The sequence below is a fragment of the Cebus imitator genome, unplaced genomic scaffold (genome assembly GCF_001604975.1).
Source record: "Cebus imitator isolate Cc_AM_T3 unplaced genomic scaffold, Cebus_imitator-1.0 Scaffold192, whole genome shotgun sequence".
NCBI classification, from domain to species: Eukaryota; Metazoa; Chordata; class Mammalia; order Primates; family Cebidae; genus Cebus; species Cebus imitator.
Window position 1 is genome coordinate 1,832,690 of NW_016107507.1, and position 24,963 is coordinate 1,857,652.

At 40.9% G+C, this 24,963-nt stretch overlaps 2 protein-coding genes across 2 annotated transcripts in view; both read right to left on the reverse strand.

The window, feature by feature from the left end:
• Positions 1-258: 258 nt before the first annotated feature.
• On the reverse strand, positions 259-1,595 carry LOC108316748 (G-protein coupled receptor 161-like). Its single transcript, XM_017546817.2, is given in 2 exon segments — positions 259-1,511; positions 1,514-1,595. Coding segments are annotated over 2 exon segments (1,320 nt in total). The 5' UTR covers positions 1,581-1,595.
• Positions 1,596-3,165: 1,570 nt separating this feature from the next.
• Positions 3,166-24,963, reverse strand: part of LOC108316749 (zinc finger protein 416-like) — a 32,653-nt gene continuing 10,855 nt past the window's right edge. Inside the window, exon 2 of the mRNA XM_037745146.1 lies at positions 3,166-4,137. Within this exon, the coding sequence (XP_037601074.1) occupies positions 3,166-4,137 (972 nt within the window). The remainder of the gene's footprint in view (positions 4,138-24,963) is intronic.

Below are 24,963 nucleotides of genomic sequence, written 5' to 3' on the forward strand. Positions count from 1 at the left end.
TACTAAATAAACATTTAAAGCTCCAAAATGTAGAGTTCTTTGGGGATCAAAAAACAATTGACAAATATACCCCTAAAAAGTGGGGAAATAAAGGCATAAGGTCAGGGAAATCCTCTAGAGATAGGTGGGCAGAGTAGGTAGAGGGAAGAAGCTGGGGCAGATGGAAGGAAGGGCTGAGGTGGGACTCATGGCTCAACAGTGCCCTGCCCAGACCCCAGGACCAGTGTCAGATCCAGCCCTGTTCTTAGCTTCCAGCTTTCAATCCATCAAGGCCTTGAAGCTCAGAAAATGAGGAAGAAAGGGAAGCCTGGAACTCTTCAGATGCTGTTTCAGAGCACCTTGCAGAGATATGATTACCCGACACACAGGAGAAACAGTCCCTGAGTCCTGGGAGCAGCTGAAGCCAGTGTCCCCCGTGCTGCTGCTGTGCCCCAAGGGCTGACCACCCGCCATGAGCGCCGTGAGGTGCGGGGACAGGCCCAGGTCTGTGACCCTGTTGGAAATGCTGAAGAGCCTGGAAATCCTCTGTCGCTGCACAAACGGCTCCCGATAATACCGGCCCCCAAAGCACATGCCCAGTAGTTCTTTGCGAACCATCTTGTTCCAGAGTCCATAGATCAGAGGGTGGCAGACAGCGCTGGCAAAGGACAGCCATGTGGCCCAAGTCTCCAGGCTCAGAGAGACGGAGCTCTTCCCCCAGAGTGCCTCAGAGGCAATGACAACCATGTAGGGGCCCCAGGTGACCATGAAGGCACCGAGGACCACCAGGATGGTGATGAGGGCTTTGCACTGGTTGGCTGAGTAGACCACACCCTGAAAGGCGTTCCTCCTACTGCCTGAAGAGGAGGTGGAGGTGCTGGAGTTCTTCCTCCCGGTCCTCTGGGCATCCTCCTCCACGATGACTGTGCCGCAGTGCACCTTGCGTGCCTTGACCCTGGCCACGCGGAAGATGAAGCCATAGCACACCACCATGACCAGAAAGGGGAAGAGGGCACACCAGATCTGCCAGAAGGCTGTGTAGCCAGGCTCCTGGTGCCAGGCAGCCACACACATCCACTTGAACTCGTCAAACCCCACCGACGACCAACCAAACAGGGGTGGCAGGCAGCCGATGAGGGAGTGAAGCCAGATGTACGCGAGTGCCAGCATGGCTCGGTTCCCTGTGATCTTCATGGGGTACACCATGGGGTACAGGACAGCATGGTAGCGGTCAATGGGAATGACTCCAAGGGTGAGCATGCTGGCCGAGCTGATCAGCAGGTAGAGGAGGGCGGAGAATTTGCACCAGACGACACCAAAGATCCATTCCCTGCGGATACAGCTTGTCACCACGAAAGGCAGCACCAACAGGGACAGCAGGAAGTTGGACAGGGTCAGGCTGAAGACGAACTTGTTGCTGAGAGTGAGGAGGTAGGACTTCTTGTACAAGGTGACCACGATGACCAGGTTGCCCAGGCAGACAAAAATGGTGATGACAATGATGGCGATGAACTGGGTGAGGATGACGCCCGTTCGCCGCCCTCCTCCTCAGTGAGGTTACTCAGCTCCTTCCTGCAGCCGAGGGACGAGTTGAGGCTCATGGTCAGTGCACCTCGGCATGGTGGGGACAGAGCATGCTGGATGACTAGGAGCAGCCGCCGGGCAGCTCAGGCCCAGCCCGGCCGCCTCCCCGCCTCGGCCACCGCAGCCGCCGCTTCCTTCCTCCCGGCACGCTCGAGGGCTGGAGGTTTCGGGTTTCAGCCCGCGGAGCCCCGCTTTGATCCTCCCGCGGGCCAGCCACCAGCATGCGGACCCAGGCGGCGGCAGGCCAAGTAACTTTGCGGGGCCCGAGCCCCGCCTCCCCCGCACCCGGCCGGGCCCTTCCGGCCCCCGGAGCCCCGCCCCGCCCCGCCCGGCTCTCACTTTTTTTTTTTAGATGTGTAGATGCACTTTTACCACAGGCACATTTGTTTTGCTACTAGCTCCTCCACTTTCTATTAATCATATCCAAAATTTCTCTACCAATTATGTCCCATGCTTAGCTCCCATCAGCTTGAGTATCACCATCTATAGAATCATGGGCATCAGAGCACATGACTCCTTTGCAGAAGCTGGGAAAGAACTTCCTCTCAACAGTGCTAGGCATTATAGCCTGTGGGAACAATGCAACAAATCCATCTTATTCCTCAAAGCACAGGAGTCTGTCATAACAGCCTACTTGTCCTCAGGATGACTTCTAGTCCAGAGAAAATGTAGGGATCCAGGCCACCAATTAGGACAATAAAATCCTTGCATTGTTTCCTAGGAGGCCTTGGGCAGCAAGGCAAATTGGACTAAAACCAGAATGAGAATTACTCTCTGTAATTTTACTTTTCCTGCACAGGCCAACAATATTGGGGCCCCCAAAAAGCTGTCCATTCTTTTAGGTAAGAGCCCAAATGTGTTTTCCCGCCACCTCATACAGCAAACCAAACCCTAAGACTAAACATAGATTTTTAAATACAGCCTTTATTACCACACAAACTAGAGCAATGTGAGGTAGCCAGTTACCAGGTGGTGACTTGTAGGGTGCAAAAACTACCACATGTCATGTGAGAACTAGAATTTCCATGAAGGGAAGCCTTCCACATCAGTTTCCAGCAGAACCCAGGCGGGGTCCTTCTGGCCAAAGCTGGTCAGATATATGCTGCAATCAGTCAAAAAAGGGAATGAATTCCCCTTAAAGGCTCAGACTGCTCAAGGAATTTCCTCCAAGGAATGGGAGAACACAGGTTATCTGCCTTGCCTTAGTATGCAAAGGTGACTAATGATTTAATTCCAGCAAAGGCTTCCAGCAGTTGAGAATGTACAAAGGAGCTCCTGGAAGATACACAGGCCTGGAACTCATGGGCGTCTCACCCATCTGGAGGTCTAGAAGTATGAGGTTTAGGCAGATGGCTCCTTCACAAAGGCTCTCTATAGCTGTAACACTGAAGAAAGAGATGGCACATTCCCCGCAGGTATAAGGCTTTTCTGAGGTGTGGAGTTACACAATGTTAGATCTTGGGCTAAAGAGTTTTCCACATTTGCTGCTTTCACGAGGTCCTCCACAGTGTGAAATTTTTGGTGGAGAATGAGGCCAGAGGGTTGTGTAAAGGACTTCCCACATTTGCCACACTCATGTGACCTTTCTCCAGTGTGAACCACCTAGTGTTGAATGAGGCTAGACTGTTGGATAAAGGATTTTCCACACTGTCCACAGTCGTAAGGCCTTAATCCAGTGTGAATTTTCTGGTGTTCAACAAGGGTATAGCTTTGTCTAAAAAATTTCCCACATTCACTGCACTCAAAAGGCCTTTCTCCAGCGTGAGTTCTCTGGTGCCAAACAAGTTTAGATCTGAACATAAAAGCTTTCCCACATTCCCCACATATGTAAGGTCTTTCTGCAGTGTGAACTTTGTGGCGTTTATTAAGGATAGTTCTTTGGCTAAAGGATTTTCCACACTGGTCACACTCAAAGGGCCTAACTCCACTGTGAATTAACTGGTGCTGAATGAGGCCACACTTTAAGCTAAATGGTTTCCCACACTGGCCACACTCATAAGGCCTTGCTGTAGTGTGAATTCTCTGGTGTACAAGGCTGAAGCTTTGTCTGAATAATTTCCCACATTTGCCACACTCATATGGCTTTTCTCCTGTGCGAGTTCTCTGGTGCCAAACAAGAGTGGATTTGGACCCAAAGGCTTTTCCACATTCATCACGCTCATAAGGCCTTTCTCCAGTGTGAATTCTGCAATGTTCAATAAGGTTAGAACTTTGGCTAAAAGATTTCCCACATTCACCACACTCATAAGGCCTTTCTCCAGTGTGAACTCTGTGATGTTTAATGAGGGTGGCTCTTTGGCTAAATGATTTCCCACATTGACCACACACATAAGGCCTTTCTCCAGTGTGGATCCTCCGATGGTCATTCAGATGAGAGGTTTGGCTAAAAGATTTCCCACATTCACTGCACTCATAAGGCTTTTCTCCAGGGTGGACTCTTTGGAGCTGAACAAGGGAGCACTCGCAGCAGCAGGCCTTCCCACATTTGCTAGATTCATAAAACCTTTTTCCAGTGCAGACTCTAGGGTGAACAAAAGTGTGTTTGTGGCTGGAATCTTTCCTGCATTCACCCGCCTGATGGAGATGCAGCCCCAGCTATCTGACTTCATGTGAAAGATGGCTAATGCAGAAGTGAGTGTCCCAGTGGGGGATGTGGTTGTAGTACCCACTGAAGGAAATGAAAGGGAGAACCCTGAAGACATTACATGCCTGTAATCCCAGCACTTTGGGAGGCTGAGGTGGGAGCATTGCTTGAAGCCAGGTGTTCAAGACCAGCCTGGACAGCATAGTGAGACCCTGTCTCTCTCCCTGCCCTCTTCACTCTCTCTCTCTCTCTCTCTCTCTGTATAAAATAAATGTGATAGAAATATACTATGACATGGAAAATATATGTTTCTAAGAAGTCAGAGACTATATTACTTACCAATGTAGATATCATTCCTAACTAATACAGTGCTTGGAACCATGTATGTGCTCAATTATTACTTGTTGGCTGAGTAGACAAGATAAATATTCTATTTGTTCCAAAAAGAATAAATGACATAATACACTGTCTTGGACTTTTTATTTTACTTTTCAGGGTATGATCAGGTGAGTAAAATAAAAATAATTGTGATATCAAATTGATTTGTAATTCAGACTTGGAAACCAGTAGTTTCTGGGTCATTAAATGATGGTCAAGGCTGAATCTACATAATCTACATTAAATGCTAGTTTGACCCTGAAAACCTGTCCAGGACTCGCTGACATTAAAAAGGCAAGGAATTATGAACTGTAGCCTTCCTGGATACATAATTTATTTCCTTTCATATGACATTTACCTTGAATACTGATAAGTATATTAGAATACCATAAATAATAAGTCAGATAAGCTTGTTTTATTTTGGAATTTTAAAATAAAAAAACTTAGGGAAGAAAGGGTATAATAATGGAATGAACTGGATTATGAAATAACATATTTTATAATGGCAAAATTAAAATAAAATTTTAACTATGATCTTCATATTTTATCATATAACTAGAACCTGGAAGTTGTCAGTTGATGATCTGGGATATTTTATTATTGATAATCTTTTAGATTAAGTTTCTAAAGGGTAAGTAGGGATAATGTGTTATCCAAACAACCTTTTATTTTTAAAAATTTTTTGAGGTAAAAATATACATATATAATTTCCCATCTTTACTATTTTTAAGTGCAGAGTTTGAATACATTTACATTCTTTCCCCCCTTCATTCCCATGACCCCCACTTCTGGGTTCTGGTAATCAGAACTCTACTTCCTGTCTTCATGAGATTCACTTTTTAGCTCCTGCACATGAGTGAGAACATGTGATATCTGTCTTTTTTGTGGTATTCTTCTTTGAATTCCCAAGACCCTTTTTTTCGATGTTTATTTTAGATTCAGGAGGTACATGTACAGGTTTGTTACCTGGGTATATTGCTTGATGCTGAGACTTGGGTCACCAATGATCCCGTCACTCAGGTACTCAGCATAGTACCCAATAGTAGTTTTTCAACCAATTTCCCTCTCGCTCCCTTTACACCCAGGATATCCCAGTTTCTGTTGTTTCCATCTTTATGTCCATGAATACCCAATATTTAGACTCACTTATAAGTGAGAACATTATGACTCCCTGTTCCTGCATTAATTCTCTTAGAATAATGGCCTCCCGATGCATCCATGTTGCTGCAAAAGACACAATTTCATTCACTTTTATGGCTGCATAGTATTCTATGGCGTATAACAACATTTTCTTTATCCACCATTGATATGCGCCTAGGTTGATTTTGTGTCTCTGCCATGGTGAATAGTATTGCAGTGAATAGTGTTGCTGTGAGCATGTGAGTGCACCCATCTGTCTTTGGTAGAACACTGTTTTTTTTTTTTTTTTTTTCAGATTTAGATCCAGTAATGGAATTGCTGGGTCATATGGTATTTCTGTGTTAAATTCTTTGAGAAATCTCTAAACTGCGTTTCACAGTGGCTGAGCTAATTTCCTTTCTCACCAACAGTGTGGAAGCTTTCCTTTTTCTCCACAACCTCACCAGCATTTGTTTTTTGACCTTTTAAGAATAGCCATTCTGGCTAGTATGAAATAGTATCTCTTTGTGGTTTTGATTTGCATTTCTCTGATGATTAGTAATGTGGAGCATTTTTTCATGCTAGTTGACTGCTTTTATGTTTTCTTTTGAGAAGTGTCTGTTCATGTTTTTTGCCTTTTTAATGAGCTCTTTTGTTTTTTGCTTGTTGAATTGTTTAAGTTTCTTACAGATTCTGAATATTAGAACTTTGTTGGATGCATAGTTTGGAAATATTTTCTCCCGTTCTGTAGTCTGTCTGTTTACGCTGCTGATAGTTTCTTTTCCTGTGCGAAAGCTCTTTGGTTTAGTTAGGTCCCACTTGTCAATTTTTGTTTTTGTTGCAATTGCTTTTGAGAAATTAGTTATAAATTATTTCTCAATGCCAATGTCCAGAATGGTGTTTCCTAGATTTTCATCTAGGATTTTAATAGTTTGAGGTCTTACATTTAAATCTTTAATTCATCTTTAGTTAATTTTTGTATATGATGAAAGTTAGGGGCTGAACACAAAGCATGGCCCCATTCTGTCTTCACAGGAAAGTGTAACTAATAATGGTTAAACCTTTGTTAATCAGATAACCCAGTGTTTTTGGCTAAGAACCCACCCATTAAGATCTTTGTGATTGTTTGAGTGGAAGCACTTTAGACTTCTTCCAAAATCCATCTCAGATATCATTCCCTTCCCTTAATAAGGTGTTATAGTGCAGGGTTGCTTTAAAAAATGATCGGGCCATTCGAATGGCAAGAATGTCACCAAAAATATTATATAACAATTTCATTTTCCATGGGGGCAAAAGGACAAAGTGCTAAAGACAGAGGCTTCAATTTCTGTTTTGAATTAAATGTATCTTGAAACAAGAGGCAATAAATCCTTGGTTGACTAAGGCAATATGTAAGATAAAACACCTTTTACAGAATCCATCTTGAAAAGTATAAGCTAATGACAGGCAATCAGTTGTTTCTCAAGAAGAGATAATGACGTAGTTAAAAGCCTTAATGCTGATGAGAAATGGGCTTGCTGGTGCTTTAGGGGATAAAATAGGTTGTCTGTAGTAAAAGAGGTTTAAGTTTTCAGGAAAACTGTAAGTGCAATAAGATATCATTGAAATGAAATATTAGGGAATGTTAAATCTTGGGTCAGAGCAATAGGCCCAAAAATCATTTTCTTGGGTTCATCTTTGTTAGATTAAGTGAGGCTCAGTTTTATGCTTACCCACTACTTTCTATAACTTTTATCCTTTAATTTCCTATAAATGGCACTGACCTCTGTATCCAGCCTTGATTTTTCTCCTGACCTTGAGAATCATAGATACACATTCCTGTTGAACATCTTCCCTTGGATGTCCTACATGGTCTTAAATTAATATTCCATTCTTTTTCCTTTCCCCAACTGCTACCCAAGAACAGTCTTTTTCTTCCCCCGCCCCCTCCAGTAATCCAGTCACTGTTAATGACATCACCATTCATTTAGCTGAGAGTTTTCCTAGACAGGGCTGCTGCTTTCCCTTGTAGTGCTTTTGTGGAAATTAGAAAGAGTTGACCTTTTGGGCATACAGATCCTACCTGATAAGCAAAGCTCAGGTTGAATTTTAGTTCCCACTTTTCCTGCCTCTGCTGGTCCTTGTTCAGCACATGACATGCACAACTATGGAAGAATCCTCATTCTGGATTATTCTACTTTCTTACTCACATAGGATCAATTTTCAACACATAAATATCCTGTAATCTGCAACTCCTTTTTCTTCTCTGCTTAATCGTTCTTTAAATTACTTAATGCAGAAAAAAGTCTACATGTTATATATGTGTGCTTGCTATAATGATACAGTGAACACCAGGAAACTTAGTACCTTTCCAAGAGCCAGAACATTATTATCATCTTGCCATCCTTTGGGACCCTTCCTCTCTCTGCCCTAGTTCATGCCCCAATTGTATCTCATTTTATTGCTATAGCCTCGTGGTAGACTTCAACACCCCAGTATGTTCATGTTAATCCTCAAAGCATATTACCACAAATGTACCATTTCACTCCCTTGAATAAAACTCTTTGTAGATTTTCACTCATTAGAAAAGAGCTCCTAAGTTGCCTAGCATGCCAGGAAGGCTGTCTGAGTTCTGTCATCCACATGTGTGCCAAGCCCAGTCTTGCCACTTCAGAGTTTAGGCAGAACCAAACTGTGGTTGCCCAAACAGCTCACTCAGCTGCTCGATCTGCATGAGGCACAGCTGCATGTGCATTGTCCTGCCCAGCAAGTCCTTTCATGTTTTCTGGAGCATCTCCCTCTATGTCTCTCTCTTAGCAGACTGCTAGCTCTTTGAAGACAGCAAATACATCTTACTTATTTTTGTTTCTAATTCAGTTTTTGGAGCATATCAGGGCTTCAAATGTTTGAACTGAAATGGTGAGGAAAGTTTATCTAAATATCTTCTTGAGTGATGCCAAACGTTCATTCTAATGTTTGTTTTAGATTCAACTGGTCATCTACACATTTGTTCTGGAGGCCTTTTGATATGTATATTTAATGTATATATTTTTGTCACGTAAACACAACCTCTGGGTTAGTTTCTTAATGTGAATCCATACAGGGAATATGACAGTTAAAACAGGAAATAGTGTTGGTTCCCTGCCCCACTGCTTTCAACATAATTAAATGAACTCAAAGGATCTGCTTCCTATCATGTAAACTCACCTTACATGCAGCATTGTCCTAGGGCGCTCTTGGATAAAGTTTTAGAAATTTCATTAGCACCCAGTGTATCTTCTCTTTTGTTCCCCTTTCATCTCTGACTTTTTTTTTTTCCTCTGCCACTCAGATTCCTAATACTCAACAGCTGCTGTTAGGGTCAGCTGAGGCTCCCATCACTCTGTGCTCGAGGGAAATTTCACTTGTAACAAGGTTTCCTCTCTACATTCTCTGACTTTCAGTTTACCCTTCTTCCAGGGCCACCATTTATTACTGACTATCAAGAGGGAAGAAATCTCATTACATTAATTCAATTAGTATATGAATACTGTTATTTAACTGAATCCGTGAACTGTCTCAAGAGTATCTAAATTTTATAAGAGGATACTTATTACCCTAAAGGAATGAAGCTTGAATGATGCATTGCATTTAGTGGGTAGTACATCTTCATATTTTTCTAATCATCAAATAATACCACATGCCTAATCCCTTTCCCACATATCAGCCTTGCTTGAATGTCTAACTGTTCAAGTTTATCCATTTGTGAAAAAAGTGATAAGCTTTATAAATCTTATTTAGTGGCAAAGTCAAAGAAATGTACAAAGCATTTGAAAATCAACTAGGGGGATTCTTACCTGTGCAGGTCAGGCATAAGGGCAAGATCTCAGCCTCTTGATGCATAGTTGAACTTACCAGAAGCTGGTTTACTTTTTGATCTCATTTTCTACCTTCACAACAATCTCATACTGTGAGAAGGCTTGGTTAGCAACGTGGATTATTATCTTTCCTCCAGCCCTAATGCATTCCATGGTGGAAACTGATGTTTGAAAACTTGAGTACCTTTTTCAAAGTGACAAATATTTGTTGAAAATATAGTATTTTCAGGGCAGTGTGCAATGAATAAGACATGATTCCTGTCCTCACATAGCATATTAGAAGCTCTCATTCTACCCAGAAGGCAGGATGTGATAAATGTTATATGGCAAGTACAAATAGTCTCCCTAAGTTCCAAGGAGAAGATGAATTCTGCATGGCAAAGGCTGAAAAGACTTTGCAGAAGAGTAGCATCTAAGGAATAGCTGTAATTTCAAAATGTGGAGATGTTGGGCAAGGGTGTTCTGGGAAAAGAGGAGTGTGAGCCCGAATACAGAGGCAGGAAAGGAGAGGATGAGGAAGGGTATAGCCGGAGGGTCCAGGTGGAAGAAAGGTCAGAGGCCTAGGCTATTACTCTAGGTTTTGACTGAGAAACCCTTTTAGCACATAGCAGCTCCTTTATTCTTGGAAAAATAATTCAAGCATGCTTTTTTGTTGCCACATAATATATTGACATTTTAATTGTTTTCATTTTCAATGGTTTTTATTTAGACAATGCAACAACCCCAGTTTCTATCAATGAATTAAAAAATTTGGAAAGTTGTTCCCTATTTTAAAATTTGAATATTACATCTTAAAGTCACATATTGTCTAACAAATTTTAAATTTTCTATAGTTTTAGATTGTATCAGACATGGCTAATAAGTTTTAACAAGTAATCATTGGGTATCAACTATATACCAAATACCATTTTGAGTGCTATAAATGTGACAATGTCTCTGCCCCTCATACAGCTTAAGTTCCAGTGAGGGATATAGACTTTAACCCAATTATGATTAATCATAAATGATTCATAGACTGATAAATAACCCGTGTTTTTGCTATGGCAACAAAGAACAGCAGATCCTCAGTGGCTTAAAGGAACAAGATGGATTTCCTACTTGCAGATCTGGGATCAGCTGGGGCGAGTCTGTTCGATGCTTTGGGTAAGTTCTGATCTGTGCCGTTTGCTTGCAATTCCAGCAGCTCTGTTGAAGGGGCAGGGGTTACCTCAGACAAACTTTTCTCATTGTGGGGGAAGGGTCTCAGGAGCACAAGAGTGCTGGTGAGAATTACCATGCCCATTGAGGCTAATTGTCACTTCCAACCATATTTTGGTGGCCAAAGCAAGTCACATGTCTAAGTCTGAAGCGACTGGGAAGTACACACTTCCCACTGGATGTGCTGTGGGAAAGACTGACTCTTTGCTAAATATCATCCAGTCTACCTCAAAAAATAAACAACAAGTATGTAAGAGTAGGCTCTTCAAGGGTAATATGTATTGAAAGAAAATAAAGTCAGGTAATGGGATAGAGTACCTGGGGATACAGCAAGAAACTTCTTTAGATAAAGTGATCAGGGAAGAACTGATGTGACTTTGGACTTGAGATCTGAATGGTGAGCAAGAGCAAGTCATAAAGAGCCCTGGGGGAATGGGCATTCTGGACCTCAGCAGGAATAAGGGCAAAGACCCTGTAGTGTGAATGAGCTTGGTTTACTTCCAGGCTGGAAAGTAGACCAAGGTGGCTGAAGCCTGGCCAACAGGAATCCAGATCACACGGGGGAGTGTACACTGGGCAAGGAGTTTTGATCTTAGTGCAATGGGAAAACACTGGGCTTTCAAGTCAGGTTAGTGACAGAATCTAAGTTTAAAATAATATCTCGCTGCTGTGTGGCTTCCGGACTGTGGCAGTAAGGGTAGCTAAGGGTGGAGGCAGGGAGGTGAATTAAGGGGCTGTTGGAGGGGTCCAGGAGAGAGAGGATTGCCATTGGGAACAGGGTAATAGGAATGGAGAAATCAAGGAATCTAATAAATCATATTTTGAAGTATAATTAAAGTAGGATTTCTTTTTCTGTTATAAGAGATCATGTGCTTTTGAATAGTCTGAGCAAACACAAGTGGCTGTGGTGGAAGGAAAAGAGCACTGGGCTTGGAGTCTGAAGAGCTTTCTTTACCCAGGCTTTGTTTTAGGCTGTGTTTCACTTAGGGCAAGCTCTTAACTATTTCTGAGCCTTAGTTTCCATAATTCCAACAAACAGACAAGTAAAAAAAACAAATAAATAAATAGTAACCTGCTAGGGAATGACAACTAAGTCCAATAATTTTTAGGTGATGAAATGTGAAATAACTTCATATAAAATACAAGCAGCCTGGATGGGTAAGCTTAGATGTCTTTCTTTTAACATGATCATTTCTTGGCATTCCAAAAAAAAAGTGTTTCAGATACAGGCAGTGTCATAAGTTGTGCATTCTAGAAAATGACACAGTGGTGGCAGTGCTGGCTTATAAGTGCCCCTAAATGAAACATAAAATATCAATATTGTGTCTCTTAATCTTCAAGTGAGTGCAGTCACTGAGAAATGCAGGAACTGCTGAAGCTGGAAGTTTTTCTAAGCATGGATTTATGATACACATTCTTGGGAGTCAACCTCTCGTAGATTGACCTATATGCTGCTGCCAGGGATAAGGGATGCTACGCCAGAAGCCTTATCAGTTAATATAGCAATAGTGCTTGTAACGGAGTGATTAAGCCATTGTTTTGGTTGAAAACACCTTAGCATTGAATTGAGCTGTCAGGGATTTGCAGGAATGTAGCAATTTTTCAGACAGTGGTCTGGTGTTTTCTGAGAACATCACTGTTATCTAATTAATACTACTGCTATTTGGCTGGTGTTTCTGAGATGTAAACTTAAATGACTTCCTAAATCCCAGATTAGGGAGAGAGGTGATACTTTCACATCTAAATTTATTTTTCTCTGTTTTTTTTTTCCTCCCTCACCTGAATGGGTCTTCATAGATCTACTGCTGGTACTCCTTATGATGAAAAGCATAGGCAATATCTCCCAAGTAATCTTAAAGCTATTTCCATTTGTCATTTCTAATAAAGATTCAGCTAATTACAGTTATGTATATACCTTTGCAGCTTCAAGGCTGAACATTTAAATCACCTTCACATAAATAATCAATTTCTATATGTATGTGTCAGGCAGGTTCCAGAGGAAAAAAAAGTGAATAATTTAGTTTAAGAACCCACCCAGATAGGATTAATATTAAGGAAACCAACAAGGGATGTGGAGCATCCTGTGAAACTAGCAGCAAGGGAAGCCATTACAGCCCCTAAGGTTGAAGGGAAAATGGCATTATTTAAGCCTGTTGAGAGTTGGTGCTTTGGGGAAGGCATTAGCTTAATATTAGTTGTGGTCTTGGAGGAATATGGTAATCCAAAGCATAGAGTGCGAAGAGAAGAAATATACTGATCTTCCTCTTTTTCCCGGCTCTGGCTTCCCTCTGATAATGCTCATTGGCCCAGCCCCACTTAAGCCAGGCCACAAAGGAACTCAGATGATGTGGACCAGTTGGACCAGTCTCCCAGTGACAGAGCAGAAAGGAGAAGACCTGAGAATAAATTTAGGGGGCTAAATGAACAATAACTGCACAAGCTATAATTTTCAGCTGTTATACTGTACCCTGAAATTCTCCCAGTCATCTGAAAGAGTTTTAAAATTTTTCTAAAGAATAATTTAAGTCATCTTATGGGGGTAATGTCAGAAAAGCCACCAATAGTATTTCAATTCTCTTAGTCTGGAAATCACTGGGTCATGAGAAACATCCCATGCATGCAGTTTTGGTTCTCCTATTGAGTGCATTGAACAGGGGGTTGAGAATTGCGAATTCTGGCTCCATCACCAAGTAAGCATGTGACTCAGGTGTCACTGTGACTCTGCAGACTTCTATTTTCTCATTTGTAATAGAAAAAAATATTATTTATTGTTATAACCTGTACACATCCTTGTAACCACTAATGAATCACATATAGCTTCTAGAATATTTACTTAAGACAGACAAATCAATAGCCAAAAACTTATGTAATAATGAAAGTCATGTATTTATGAACGTGTTTTATCACTGCTTAGGATTATCCATAATATCACACTTAAAGCAAGCAAGGTTAGTTGCAAGTTGATATAAACACAGATGTCTTTTGTATAAACAGTCTGTTGTAGCCTTGTGATATGAAATTAAATGTATGTGTTTGGAACCAATAAAACAGGAAGCATGAGGGATTGCTGAAATTCCAGTTCTGCAGGATGGCAATGTTTTTATGCTACTCTTATAACATGTGCTTGCAAATCAGCATCTGTGGATGGTCAAAGATAACATCAGTGAAGTCATTGGCTGCTTCCCATGGGGTCCATAACCTCAAAACAGAATTGAGTCTTCATCTCTTGCTCTTCATGGGGCAAGGATTTATTTTCCTGTTAGATTGCTCTTCTCCTCCTTTTATGTTCCTTCCCATATCCAATGTCTATATTCTTCTTTTAAATTCCATATTTTTGACTAATTCTCCTTCTTTTTTCCCCAAGATCAGGAATAATTTGGCATGTAGTTCAGGTTGTGGGGTTCTTAAGAGCTGCTCAAGGTGTAGTTTAAGGAAGTGGAATCAATGTGTTTGCTGAGACAGGAAGCTCACAACTAACGGAATTGCCTGTTAAGAGAAAAGCTGGCTTTAAGGCACATCAGTAAGTTGTAGACATAGGCAGGATTAGGAGGTTGGATTTCATTTTCATTGCAGTGAGGTCATTGAATGTTGGAAAGTGATATGACTGGCCTTACATTTCAAAAAGATAGTTCTGGTTGTTTGGTAGTAAATAGATTTGAGGACATGACCAGTGGAGGGAGAGAAAACCAGGTCAGAGGCTATCATACATTTTCAAGGTGAGAGATAGTAATAACTTGAATAATGTAGGTAGCAGTAAAGAAGGAGGCAGATATTGATATGGAAGAAGTGTGCTGTCCGACCCAGATTTCCGTCAGAACTGAAACACTCATTCCCTCAGCTCTGGGGAAAGTAGGCTACCAACAAGCCAGAGCTTAGTCCACCTCCAAGATTTGTTCTTTCCCAAAGGAAGGTCTTCATCCAAGACCATGCCTCCAGGTTGGCCACCCCCATTAACTGGTCAGAGAGAGGAAAGTACAGAGGCCCTTGCCTTAATGTAGGACAACCCTGAAAGACTATTCTAGCCCCATCACTTCCTGTGGCATCGGCCGAGGCCTGGGTTGCTGCTGCATTGCAGCTCATCTGCTCCTACTCTCAACTTGCTTTCCTATTCCTTACAGATCATCTTCTGAGTACACCCCCAGTAAACCTCTTGCATGCAAATCTCTCAGAATCTGTTTCCAGTTTGAACCAAGAGAACGCAAAATCAGTTTTGAAGGTAGAATTAACATGGTTTGAGAACAGATCAGAGGGGGAAGGGTATGGGGGCCAAAATAAGGAACAGGGAAGAATCTTTGATGTCTCTAAGGTTTCTGACTTCCACGTCTATACTTTTCATGGAACTTGGGAAGAATGGTGCTCATTATTAGGGTTTTAGATATGCTTTGTGTCAGAAGACCCCAAGATTGACCTATTCAAGTAGGAGATGTCAAGTATGTAGTTAACTACATGAGTTATCCCTTTCTTCAGAGCCCCAGGGCCACTTCTCTCATTCTGGTCATCATTTCTCCTCTGGAGTTCTGCAGTAGCCTCCGACTCACCTTTCTGGATCCAATCATGTTCCTCCTAAATTCACTCTCTATTCTTTAGTTAGGGCAACATTATAAAATGTCATAATTTGGTCAGGCACCGTGGTTCACGCCTGTAATCCCACCACTTTGGGAGGCCGGCGCAGGCGAATCACCTGAGGTCAGGAGCTCAAGACTGGCCTGACCAAAATGGGGAAACCCCATCTCTACTAAAAATACAAAATTAGCTGAGTGTGGTGGCAGATGCGTGTAATCCCAGCTATTCGGGAGGCTGAGGCAGGAGAATCACTTGAACTCGGGAGGTGGATGTTGTGGTGAGCCAAGATTGAGCCATTGCACTCCAGCCTGGGCAACAAGAGCAAAACTCCATCTCAATAAATAAATAAATAAAATAAAATAAAATGCCATAATTTAAGTTTTATACTTGAAATGCCATCGTTGGTTCTCTTTGCCGTGAGGTGAAGTCAGGATCTTTTAATCTGGCTTGTAAGGTCTGCCACCTGGACTGCGTCCAGTTAGCTGACCTCATCTCTTTTCCCTCTCTCATGTTTATCATGCTGAACTTTTTCAAGCCTTGAATGTACTCTGTTTTGTCTTACCTCAGGGCCTTTCCTCACGGTGTTTCCATTGCCTGGGGTATTACCACTTTTCACTCTCCCTTCAAAAGACTAATTCCTACTCATCTTTAGGACCTAGTTTAAATATTTTCTCTTCAGGGATGACTTTATGTCTTGGAAAACCCTCCTGTGATATATTTGCAGAGCTCACTATACTTTTTTTATCCTAATTCTTATTATACTTTTGCTTTGACAGGGTGCCTAGCAACTTATTTCTACATTCAGGGAAAGAAACTCTGGTCTAAATTAATATAAAATTCTTTTATTTTTTCATAGAGTCTTGTCTCTTCTCTTAGTCTTCTTTTATAATCAAATATAAACGATCTTAGAACTGTTGACAGTTTCCCATTTGAGACCCTGGGGTAAGGGTTTCCATTAAAACTGACTTCTAGGTCAGATAAAACTTAATAAACTTGCCTCTTGACAACTCACCATCCCTCCTCTTACATCCCCTCCTGGCCACAGATATGGTAAAGCCAAGAATCCTAATAGCAATAGCACAGTTCTCTTTTTACTTGATTCAGGCACCCGAGGAAGATGGGGGTTCCTAGACTCTGCCTGCCTTGTCCTCCTTTGTTGAACTTTGCTCTGGGTGAACATGTCATCCTGGCTACAAGTTTTCCAAAGCCATCCCTTGTTTTATTTTTAAGGCACACCTCTTCTTCTTTATAGGGCCCTCTGATTTTAATATATTATATTAATTTATTTTTTACCATTCATTAAGCATTTCTTCATCAGAGGCTTATCCTGCCTGGATATCTGTCTCTGAAATGCTGAGAGGGTAAGAATGAGAGCAGAACATCAGGGATTTTGGCTATTGAAGTTGCACTTGGGCATGGATTTTAGCTTTAAATCCTTTGTGAATTTCCCAGAGGTCTTCAGAGCTCTTTCTAGAGAAAGCTTATGGGTTATTACGAGCTTAACATTTATAGATTGAGCATTGAAAATGCAAGGGGACACATGATGCAACATTGAAATACTTTCTTGATATTCACCTTCACTTTCTCGATTAAAGACATTGTCATCAGAGATGATACTTAGATCTTACCCCTCTAACACTAGGGCCCAATCAGAAAGAATTTTGTAGGTGCCAGTCAACATGGTAGCCTTTGCCACATGCATTCAATGATGACTTATGGCTTGTATCCAGCAAGAATTCCTCTCCACAGGTGATTTTCTAGAGAGCTCTCCTTTGGTGATCTTGAAAGCAATATTATTCTGAATTTCCTTGGCTGAGAAGTAGAGATATTAGCCCCCAGTCCTGGAATTGCACTCACTGATTGCCTGGCTATAAGCAGTGACCAGCCTGGTTGGCCATATCTGTACACAAAGACTTTGTTCATGACCCCAAATCTCATCCATGGATTCTTATAGACAGTGGCTCAATTAGTCACCTTACTGCAAAGGTGATGTCAGGAAACTTGCAGCAGAAGTCTGTAAAATTATCAGAGGTTCTTGCCATTAGGGGCTGAAGCGTAGAAGAAAATGAGTAGAGAGAGATTTTATAGCCATTCCGTAGAATTCATTGGTTTCTCAGGCAACTCTATAGTCAATGGCAATCCAGTTGCTTTTCTACTTGTTTCAGATTAGCTTTTCCTGTTGCTGTGAAACACTTAGGAGAGAAGCTATGTTTAGTTATTCACAGCTAATCCCTAGTACCTGCAGCAAGTTGGTCCAGAGAAATCACTCAATAAATATTCAGGCCACCAATAAAGTATCTGATGATTTCAATAGGATGTGTCTCAATTTGTGCTTCATTTGAGGCTGGTTTTGAGATTGGGTAGTTGTCTCAGCTGTTCCTTCTCCTTGCTCCCTTGAAGTCCTCTTCTTTCTAACCAATTCTGTCCCCCACCAGGTGGATGCCCTCAGTCTCTGTCACTGCTATCATGGCATGTACTCTTTTTGGGGTCTGTTACTATACATTGCTGTAGCTATTTTCAAGGTCTTCTGCAGAGACTATACTCCTCATGAAGGCAAGAATACCGCCTTGGTATTTGCAGTACCTTACTGAGTCCTAGTATATAGCAAGAGCAAAGGAAACCTTGAATCCCTGAAGAAACTGTACATTTTTGGTGAGCTAACTAACTGAATGACCTTGGGAAAGGTCCTTTACCACAGAAGACCTAAATTTTTCAATAAGATAAATGAGAAGTTGAATTTTGATCTCTAGGATTTAATCTGAACCTTAGAATTAACGATTTTCCTTGCCTTGAGGCAAATCATTTTAGATTTCTGAGGTCTTTATTATTAATCAACAAGGATCAACGAAATAATGTGTAAGATGCTATGTGGGATGCTAACTTAGAAAAATGTGCTTAACATCTCACTTCCTACATCTTTTCTTCCTCATTTTGCCTGAACATTTGATAAAATGTTGGCTGTCTGTGTTTTGGGTGTTGGGACATTAACTTTCATGTATTACTGAGTAATCCAGAATGTCTAATTTAGTTCTGCTGATAACCATGTTTGAAAAATAACTTGCACTCTACAGTTGCATGTAGAGTGTCAGATATATTTCTCTCAGCAACAGTCTGTTGTTTAATATGAATGTTTGGTTTTGATGTAAAGTTCCACTGTATCTTTTTATAATGAGTTTGGCCGAAAGCATTCCTAGCCATTCTAGTTACTGAATTTTATTTGGGTGGTGAACTTGTATGTTGGTCTGACTTCTCTCTCATTCATAGGCTTTAGTGGGTGAGTTCAAGAGACGCATAACTCACTATGACTATGTCTTCATCTCTGGATTTAGCATGATCCTAAGCCTGGCAATTATCGGAAGGTAAAATACTCTTCCAAATGTGAGTAGCTAGCTGTAGCAGACTAGAAACATGTGGTAAACACTAGGTTTCTACTGAGATTTTCCTGTTCCCCTCAACTGCAGTGGGATGAGTAGAATGACTTCTGAAATGACTCATGAAATCTTTGCTATTCTTTGAGCTCAGGTCAGGTAAAGACATAAGACATAAGACATAAGACAAAACAAACCCAAGTACACACAAGTGCATTATACGTTTTCTCTTCAAGGTACTGCCTTATATTTATGCATTTATTATGAATCTTTCCATGTATATCTATTTTTCAGTGACTGCTCAGTACTTGATTTTGAAATTATTCTCCTTATTTCACAAATCTTCATTCTGTACATAAAAGATTTTTTAACGCTATTTTAAAAATATTTATTTTACCTAATAAATCTAACTGTAGATAAATTGTCTTAAGATCATGCCCTAATAAGAACAAATACTGCTCTTCTTGTGAGTAGGCAAGAAAAGCCCAGGCAAAGAGCCTATGTCCTTTTGGATTAATCATGCAAATTTTCTGATATACTACTACAATTCAAACACAGACACATAGACATGGACTATGAGAACTACAGTGGAAAGAAGCTGAGTTCTATTTAAGAAGCAGATAAGAAGGATGTGAATAAAATGGAATTAGCAATGGGATGAGTTTGCTGTGTCCACCACGAATGAGAGCAATGGAACCCAAGAAGATTCCTGTCACTCAGATGTGTGGTGATTCTTTGTGCTGGAAAATACATCCCATTGTATGGAGATCATTAGCATCACAGTCTTGAGCTGCTGTCATAAAGCCCAAACGCAGCTGTGAGCATTGCAGTGGGCCTCTCAGCACCTGCCATGCGTGGATCACTGATTAGAGCCAAGATTTCAGTGCCTTTGAGTTCCAACCCTTCAGTTCAGCTTGGGAAGGGAAGCAGAGTGCACAGAGGCAAAGACAGTAAATAGTGTTTGGCAGAAGTGCTGGATCAAAAGTCCTGTCGTCCTTTGTCTTGACAGAACGTGAATGACAAGGGCAGGCTCAGCTGTGGGGTTCCCCGAATCTCCCCATCCATGAGTGAGTTACATGCACAACCGGGAATGAATGGTGCTTCATCTGCAGAGCCTACCCTGTCACTCTGTGCTGTCAGCAATAATGCCAATTAGTGTCAGTATTAATGATGACTCCTGAGACCGAAGAAGACCAGTGTTTTGGCTACTGAAATAAGAATGTGTTTTTCTATTCAAATCATAAGAAAAATAAAAATTCTTCTTAGGTCTGCAGATGTGGAAAGGAGGTGGTGAGTGAGTAAATCATTTGACTACCATAAACAATATTTTTGTTTAGGCACGACTGATTCTTTGGGGGAAGTGTTCTATAAACATGTCAGCCTTTGTGGTCTGAATCTGAATATGAAATAAGAATGTCCCCAAGTACATTCCCTTCCTACTTTGACAGAAATTATGGCATACACCTGGAATATGTTTTCCAGGCGTGGTGCCGGGTTGTGCTGAGCCTTTACCCCTCCTTTCAAACAGGTGACTTGCATTTTCACACCGTCTGAGATGAGTATATACAGTATGCAGCTTATAGTAATTGGAAAAGGGGTTTAGGGTTTGCATTTGTAACTGTGTCTCAGAACGTGATTCTAAATCACTCAGCTGGCTGATGTGTTCTTAATATAGTCTAATCTTGGCAAGGAGGCACTTGCTCTGGACATGTTTTGTTCTTGTCTGCCTTTAATTATCCTTCTGTTTAGGGAAGGAACTGAACTGCCTAAGTGGCAAAAATGAAGAAGCACAAATTTCACGTCAATGTTGATAATCTGGTAGCACAGAGGCAGTTACAATTACAGTGTAAACAGAGGAATACTTTTGTAAGCAAAGATTTAATCCTGGAGATGAGAACTAGTTCAAGCCATGAACCTGGTTTACCCTTGCAAGTCAAGTTGATGTGGAAAATTGACAAGGAGTGACAAGGCCCATGAGGTTTTTTTTTTTTTTTTCACATAAAAAATAATTCAGGATGTATTTGCCAAATTCTGGGTGATTCATCACCACACATTCTCTGTTTGTAGCAATATTATGTGCTATGAACAATATGGTCTACTCTTTCATTACAGAAACGGCATGAATGATTTTTGAAATCTGTTTAAAGACCAAGTTTATCCAGACTTAAAAAGAAGCCAGGTAACATTTCTGTTTTGTCCTGTGATGTGTTATTCTTACTTTCTGAACGTGTGGCAGAGTATAAAAGGGTTTTTTGGGCTGTCTCGGAATGACATGCTTCCCCTGTTTTACTGATTTCAGTGTGAGCTTGGCATGCTTCTCAGGCGTCTGCCTTGGACTGTAATTTGGACTTAGGATAGACTTTTAAGACTTTAGCTAAGAAACGTAAATAAATTCATCCTAGAATGTACTTGACAAACATGTATTTCTTTCCATATCCTTATTCTTTATAGAAGTCTCTGAGCAAGCATTTCTTCTAAGTCACTCCTTAGAATAACCCCCTTGACTTCTAAGTTTTAGTTCTGTGACTCTCAAATTTAATGTGTATATTTTCATCTAGAGGATCTTAAATGCAAATTCTAATTCAGCAGCACTGAGGCAGGGCCCAAGATTTTCTGCATTTCTAACAAGCTCCCAGGTGGCGCTAATGCTACTGATCTGTGAACCACATTTTGAATAGGAAGAATATTCCTGGATCTCCCTAGCTACTGCTTTAATAAGTTGTATTTTACTGCTTCTTTGCATGCTTGGTTACTTTTGATTGAGTTTCAGAGTGTTACCTTGCTGGATGCTGGATATTTTTATATTCTTACACATATTCTTGAGCTTTGTTCTTGGATGCAGCTAAGTTATTTGGAAATAATTTGAGACTTTTGAGGCTTGCGTTTAAACTTTGTTAGGTAGGTCCACAGCAGTGTTTATGTTGGACTTATTTTACTCCATTACGAAGGTAAGTCTCTTCTGAGTACTCTACCAGAGACTCTAGCCATTATGAGTTTTTCAGTCTGGCTGTTATCCTTGCCCTGTGTGAGCTTCAGGATAAAGAAGATAAGGACTGATAAAACAAGGTCAATATCTCATAAAAGCAAAACCAAGAAAGAACTCTTAAAAATTGAGGATACTATTGTAAAACTGCAACAAGGACATGGTAAATAGGTCAGAAATGAAAGTCAAAGAGTAGAGTAGAAAATTTCCCAGAATAGATAGAGCAAGATATACAATATGAGAGGGAGGGAGAGAGAGAGAGAGAGAGAGAGAGAGAGAGAGAGAGAGAGAGAGAGAGGCATAGACAATCAGTGTAGGAAGGTGGTTCTTCTCTCTGTAGATTTGGTAATTTCTTCACACAAATGCATGGATCAGGACTCATTTGATGACTTGAGACAAATCCTCTGCAGATGTTTGGAATTCTCTCCTTGTGCAGCAGCCTCTTTCCCTCTATTCTTCCTTGTACACTCTAATTGCCCTGGCCTCCTTGGCCTCTCAACCCTAGCTCCTTAACTTAATGGAGATTGTTGGGCTCCTCCTGGGTTCTTCTCCATGCAGGCTGGATACTCTTCCAGGCCCTGTATTTCCCTTCTTTCAGAGAGCACTGTCTTATACCACCTGATGTCCAATGTCTAACAACCATTGCCTTCGAATATTTTTTCCTAGTGCTCTAGGCATGAAGATATATTTGGCCCATTATTTCATCTTGTCCAGTTGTTGAAGTCCCTAGATATTCTTTTATATCCTGATTGTCTTTGCTCATTTAGCTTAGTGTCAGGAACTGTGCTGTGCTTGCAAACTAATGAGTAAGTCTGCCACAGTTACAGTGTGGCAGAAGAGATGAGACACCTGGATAAGAGACAAAGGATATATTGCTCATGGAACAGCAAATAGCTTCAGTTTCATATTCCATTTGTTCCTCTTGCCTCCAAGTCCTATAAGGATATGTGGAGTGGCCTAGATGAATGATGTGCACACCGTGGGTCTGCATCACAGCTGAGGATCCCTGAGCCCCAGTCTTATAAAGAAACTTCTGGCCAGTTTGCCAAAACTTTGTTCTGAAGGGAGACTTAAAAAATTATTCTGGTCACTTAAAAAAAAATTTCTGCTCTCTGCTCCAGGAGGAGACACCATCTTTAACTTCTGATACTGTTCACCATATAATCATTCATGGGAAAGATAGTCCAAATGAAAACTGCCACAAGACATGTCGAACCTCTGAAGAATAACTCCTCAACACGTAAGTTTTAATAGTGAACTGGCTGAGGGCTTTGGGACTGTGGTTACTTCAACTATTTTTTTTTTTTTTTGTAATCAGTTAGGGAGGGATGCAATTACTTATGCAGGATGTGTTTAAATAAGGGCCAGTCTCAGTTTGACAATGAACAGCACTGTGAACACACACATTGATTATTTACCATTTATTGAATTTTAACAAATAGGATGCATTATAAGCATTAGAAAACACTAAAGTTACTTTTTCAAGGCCAATGACCAAGCTAAGTAGGCTTCTAATTTTTGAAGTTAATATAAAATCTCAACTTGAATATAGGCAAATATTCACAGTGTAGATACACATAGGATAAGCTATTGAACTTCAATGAGGTATATTGATACTGTTGAACACAAAAAAATGATCATTTCCAATTTAAATGTTATGTGTCTTGTCATCAAGCTGGGCCTGTGTAAAAATTGAGAGGTAAGGCTGGGAGAGAGAAGGCTGCCAAGGTACAGTGAGGACCTTGTCCTTTGGTTGGAGAATTTCTTGGGCTTTGATAACGTTTCACATGTGCTGTCTGAAAGAAGCAATTCTAATTATGTGTAACAAAAAGTAGATATGCCACAGTTAGACTTGATTAAAGAAACAAAGCTGATGATATTGACTTTATTATTTGGCAAAGTCCCATAGGAAACTAGAACTATTAGGCAAAACTATCTGGAAATGTCAGAAGCATGTCAATAGAAGTAATTCAAAGGCTTAGTCAGCTCATATAACAATGTAAACACATTGTATTCTCTGAGGCCGGTCCTAACAGGTATTCAAGACCAGGCTCAGGACAGATGTGGAGACATTTTGCCTGTTGTGTGGTTTTGTTCTAGAGAGAATGGGAAGGGGTGATATTTGCAAATGACTTTGAGGGTAAGTTTCCGTCTGTCTTACCTGTAAATATCTCTGAAGCTTTTTGTGGATGTCCTGGAAGGGGTTATAAGTTCATATCAGCCAGGGCTTCTTACTTTGGGGTACACAGACACAACGGGACACTTTGGGAAGCTTGTAGATCTGTAAAATTTGGTGTGGGATGTGTTGCATTTTTGGGGAGAGATTCAGTAACTTTTATCAGATTCTCAAAGGATTGATCGAGATTAAGAACAATGTTTCAAAGTCTAGATTAACTAAAGAATAACTCAGAGACATTCAGCTGGGTATTTTTCACCCTCACAGTTTCTTTGAATGAAAATTGTTCACTCAAATGGTTGTTGTAGACTGAGTCAAATGACAAAGGTAAAGGTGGAATTGAAAGACAAGGGCTGAGGGGGATAAAAAAAAACTATAGTTAATTTGAGATTAGAAAATTTTATTAGTATATTTATTTGATGAAGTATAATAAATCTTGTTAGTATATTTTTTGGTCTACCTGCTGGTAGAAAGGTCAGTCTGGAAAGTTTTTCCTTGAGATGGCAAACTAGAATGCCAAAGGAAACAGTTTCAGTTATTGATAAATTCTCTAGGAAGTCTTGAGAGCTTTGCAGAGGCATGTACATGGTAGGCTTTGCTCTTTACACAGCCGTCCATCAGCGCCTCCAGTATAGTTAGCCAAGTTCAGCTTCCTTTCCCTGAGTTTCTCACAGTTCAAACTGAACAAAACTCCAAGGGAAGATCTCACTGCAGAAAAACCACACAATGATTTTCTTGAGTGGTACACTGTGATCCTTGTCAAGTTATTAACATGAATTATTTCTCTTTTTATGCTTCTCTCATGATGGGTATCCTTTTATTACTTCCAAATTATGGATGAAGTTTGAAAGACACATTTCAAGTTCTGTTAGCTTTGAAACAATTGCATCATCGTTTTCCCAAATTATGTTTTCTATGAGAAGAAGAATTCCAGAGTACAAGTTTTTTTTTTTTTTTTTTTAATTATTGGTCAACCAAAGCAATTTCATTTTATTGTAAAAATGGCCAGGGATGGTCGGATTGTGGATCCAAGATGGCTGTTTAGGAACAGCTCAGGATTGCAGCTCCCAGTGAAAGCGCAGAGGGTGAGTGGACGCCGTGTTTTTATTGCCCACAGACTAGGAAATTCCCGGGCAGAGGTGCTCCACGGTCGCCAGCGCGGCTGTTTCGGCCAGCGTGGCTGTGCCGGCCGGCAC